Below are 4,454 nucleotides of genomic sequence, written 5' to 3' on the forward strand. Positions count from 1 at the left end.
AGAGAATGTAAAGAGAAGAGCGCAGGAAAAATGTACGCTCAGGTGCAGAAGCTTGTGAGGATTTGAAGCTGATAATAAAACCTTACACATGAGGTCGGCATGTTTTTATGATCTCACTTGGAATAAGGCTGATGAGTGGTAAATATTCACCAGCCTGGGAGTTTTGGGGATTGCTGCAACAACAATAATCCCATGCACTACTGCTGCTCAAGGAGCCCGTAATGCTGTTATTTGTTCACCTACATCACAAGTGAGACCATCCCTAGGATTCATAGGAGAAGAATTGTTCCATTTGGAATTTCTCCTCATGAAGAAGCTCAGATGTAGAACAGAGCATGGAGAAGGGCACCTGACTGATATTTCTGGTATAAACTATCAGTAGGTGAGATCTGAGCTATAAATTATATGCTTAGTAGGGTAACACCCGAAGTCCCACCTTGGATTTGAATCAGACAAGCTTTTGCATCAATTCCTGTTGGCATGCATAAGTCAGGCTTACTCACAACAGACACAAATAATTCTCTTGAGTTCCTCATGGAGAGAGAATCATCCTACTGTTTTGTGCAACATCTTCCATGGCAGCATGTTATAAGCCTCAGTTCTGAGCTCACTGAAGGGTGGGGAGGGCAGCAGAAACCTTGGGATGAGACCGGTCTGCAAGATCTGAGGGGTGGTATGGGGCAGAGGGTTTGGCACAGATAACCTCAGGAGTGGGGCCACTACAGCTCACAGGGAATGCACAGTGGTGTGTGTTGACCCCACTCTGTCTTCCAGCAGTATGCACTTATACATCTAGAGGTGCCATTTCCTTAGCTCACTCTCTGTGCAGAAGGGTAACTTGGCCCAAGCAGGTATGTCAGAACTTAGTGCTCAGACTTGCCAAGCTCCCCAGCGCACAATGCCTGCTGCAGTCTTTGTTTTATAGAATCCAGGCTGCTATGCTAGCATGCGAACTCAAAAAAAATGTGTTATTTAACCATTGTAAACACTGCCATGTACTTCATTTTTTTTTACTGTAGTAGAATCATAGATTCACAGAATGCCTCAAGTTGGAGTAGACCCATAAGGATCATCAAGTCCAACTCCTGACTCTACACAGGACCACTCAAAAATTAGACTGTCTGAAAGCATTGTCCAGACATTTCTTGCACTCCAGCAAGTAGGATACTTGTTTCATGAAAAACAGTTTATAATCAAAATATGCTAAAAAATGTGAGAATTTTAGTGCTCACGGAAAAATACCTTTCATCTCTAGAGAATGAAGTCTTTTGCCTCCAGAATTACAGCAGGGACATGAGAAGTAATGATAGCACAGATTTGTCTCTACCACCCTACCCACATGGTTAGCCTTAACTACAGGCTAGCCTTTCTGGGGTTGTAACTAGGTCAAGTCTAGGAAGAGTCAGGCTAAGTTCCTCCTTTTTCAGCACATCTCTGACCACACTGTTGCAGCAGTCTCTATTTTCCCAGGAACAGGACTAAGGTGAGAAAATAAATCTCACAGAGCCAACTATCAAATGTCACTATGTTTTGATCACTCCTATGCTGGACACAGTATGTTTGATCACTGTTGGGCATGTGCAAGAAGTGCTAGGCTTGCCTGCAGGCCATTTACTATATGGATAGAATTATTTGCATCAGTGGTTAGATAGAAATTTAAAAACAAATTGCCAGGATTTTACAACAACATATACAAGAATCTTTTAAATAGATACACAGTGGTCAGATTTTATGCATTAGATTCTTAAAAAAAAAAAAAAAAAAAAAACCACAAAAAAACACACACAGACAGATATGTCAAGACAGGAGGTTGATCCAGGTGAAGTTTGTCATGAAATAAATGCAGACAAACCAACAGCTGAGGAACACTGATAACAAAATCTGCACAACTATGAACTGTAAATCTCCAGGCTGGGTCTGCTTCAGTCCAGGGCGGCAAATTACAAACACAGGGTTGTGAACAAAGGCCCCTGCCTGCATCTGTCATTTTTAAAGATAGCGCCCATGTGTGTTGGGTAGGGGAACAGAACTGACAGAGTGCACATCTGTTTTACTGGGGCCACCTGTACCACGGTCCTGGCAGGAGTCCTCCCGTCTTTGATTCGCTCCCATTATCTCTGCCGCAGCATCTTTGTGCAAAGGCAGAAACAACGAACGTAGGCAAAACCACTGCTGGCGGTCCTCAGAAGATCTTGCACTCGTTAATGGAGAAGAGTTTCCGCCTGTTCTGCCTCTTGGCTTGATTGACTGCTGTCCGCACAGCATACTCAAACACCTGCTGCACACCGCGGTTGCTGAGGGCTGAGCACTCCAAGTAGCCTTTGGCTCGCACATCCTGGGCGAGCCGCTTGCCATCCATCGAGCTGATGCAGGAGGAGCGGTAGGGCCCCGATTCACGCTGGTCGGTCTGCGTGGCCACTACCAACACAGGGACGCGGGGCAGATGGTTGCGGATCTCGCCAATCCATTTGCTCCTCAGGTTCAGGAAGGAGTTGTGGTTTGCCACAGAGTAGCACATTAACACCACATCTGCCTGTTGGTAGGACAGGGGGCGAATGCCTTTGAAGGCATCACTTCCAGATGTGTCCCAAAGGCCTAGGCTAATCTGCACACCATCCATGAACACATCCACTCCAGTGTTCTCATACACAGTGGGTCTGTAGTTGTCTGGAAAAGTGTCAGAGATGAAACGTACCAAGAGAGATGTTTTTCCCACTGCAGAGTCTCCCACCAGCACGCACTTGATAGAATCCAACATTTTGTTTAAGACCAGGGCCAAGAACACCGTCCTGGTACGGCAGAAGCAGGATGCAGAGAGGTCTCAGGGGCTGTCTAGATAACTTCCATTTGGGGAGAAGCTGTTCCAAATGTCTTTACTGCTGAAGACTTGATTCTGCCACTTGAGTCTAAAATCCCCTTCTCTCCCACGCTGCTCTGCAGTGCTGTTGGATTTAATTCTTCAGTGAGTCAAATGATGTTTCTGAAAGAAGAAAAATAAAATGTCACATTTATAGCCTACAGAGAACAGTTTGTTCTTCATCAAGACAAACTTTTCTGGTCAAATTTTTGGACAGCCATGGGGAGTGCCCCTCACAGATGATGCTGAACCTTGCCATTCCCTCCCAGCTGGCAGTATGTGCAACAGCCATTCACATAAATAACTTTCTTGCTGCTCCACAGGGACTAGCACTCTTATCACCTCTGCCATTCTGCACAAAGACCAGCTTTTTTTTTCCCTAATTGTCTAAAGAACTGATGAAATAATGTTCGCTTTGGTGTAACTGTTCCTGACCTGCTTTCAGTGAGACATTTCCTGCCTCTGACTTTAACAAAGGCTGCCAAAATCCTGAATCCTTCTTAGTCAGTATAGATTCCTTTGAAAACATAGCCTTGTTCTCTAGAAGTAGTCACGAGTGAAAAAAAATCACTTCATGAACTGATTAGACAGTTTAAGCTATTCTGTAATGAGCAGCAATGCCAAACTGCTTGTGACAACAAGGAAGTAAAGACTTCAGATGTGAATCTTGACTGGCACGAACCTGAACAGTTTTCAAAAGCAATGTAGGATTCGCAGCAAAAATACAAAAAGAGTTCCAAATGTTTCTTACAAATCAATTCCAACAAGCAAGAAGCACAAGCCAAAGAAAATCACACCAGTAATGCTGGCCTAGTCAGGCAATTTTATCAGAAGGGGATGCGGCTGCCCTAACATTTATTTAGTTTGTTGTAAAACTGAACTGAGAGTACTCATGCAATTGGTACATATGGAATTGCTTTTGAGCTCCTGCCAGCATTCAGTCAAATTTTCTTATTTTGAAAGTATTCGTCTCTTTCCCACTGGCTATGTGCAAGATTCATCACTCACGTATGGCTGCATAAAAATGCTACAAAAGTCACCAACTGCAAAACCAAAAGAAAATTAGCTCTACAAACTAGTTAGAAACTGGTTAAAAATATCACTGGCTAATTTCCTACATATGTTACTAATATAATGTATTTCTGACTCCTTCACATATGAAAAGAGAAGCCTCACCATGAGGTTACTCTTGCTCAGAAATGAACAATAGCCACAAAAAATACATACTGGATATTACAGTAACACTTTCACTACACTAACTCCACCACCACCCCACATTTCTAGAGCACTTAAAGCTTTGGCTTATCTCACAGAGGAAAAAAAACAACCAACAAAGGAAAAGAAAAGCAGTAGGTGAGCCTAGAGAGAACATTTGTACAAGCATTGCCAACTGCTGCTGGCAACTCCCCTCCTTCCATTTTGCAACAAGGCATGCTCCTACCTCCTCACCTACCTCCTCTCATGCTGCCAGCATGCCTGCGTTTCTCCCACCCAACACATCAGCTGGAGGAAGATGTGCCAGAGCTCAGATGGGGCGTGTTGCTTTATAACGGTGGCTATGGGGCAGGTTTGTTCTTCCCCGAGTGACGGGTGTTTG

At 44.0% G+C, this 4,454-nt stretch overlaps 1 protein-coding gene across 1 annotated transcript; it reads right to left on the reverse strand.

Moving 5' to 3' along the window:
* Positions 1 to 2,182: 2,182 nt before the first annotated feature.
* Positions 2,183 to 2,758, reverse strand: RHOH (ras homolog family member H; the record flags this gene model as incomplete). The annotated part of the gene is made up of 1 exon (XM_079534845.1): positions 2,183 to 2,758. The coding sequence occupies one exon, from the start codon at positions 2,756 to 2,758 to the stop codon at positions 2,183 to 2,185; it is 576 nt and encodes a 191-aa protein (XP_079390971.1).
* Positions 2,759 to 4,454: the final 1,696 nt, after the last annotated feature.

This window comes from Tetrao urogallus (assembly GCF_951394365.1).
Source record: "Tetrao urogallus genome assembly, chromosome: 4".
Lineage (NCBI taxonomy): Eukaryota > Metazoa > Chordata > Aves > Galliformes > Phasianidae > Tetrao > Tetrao urogallus.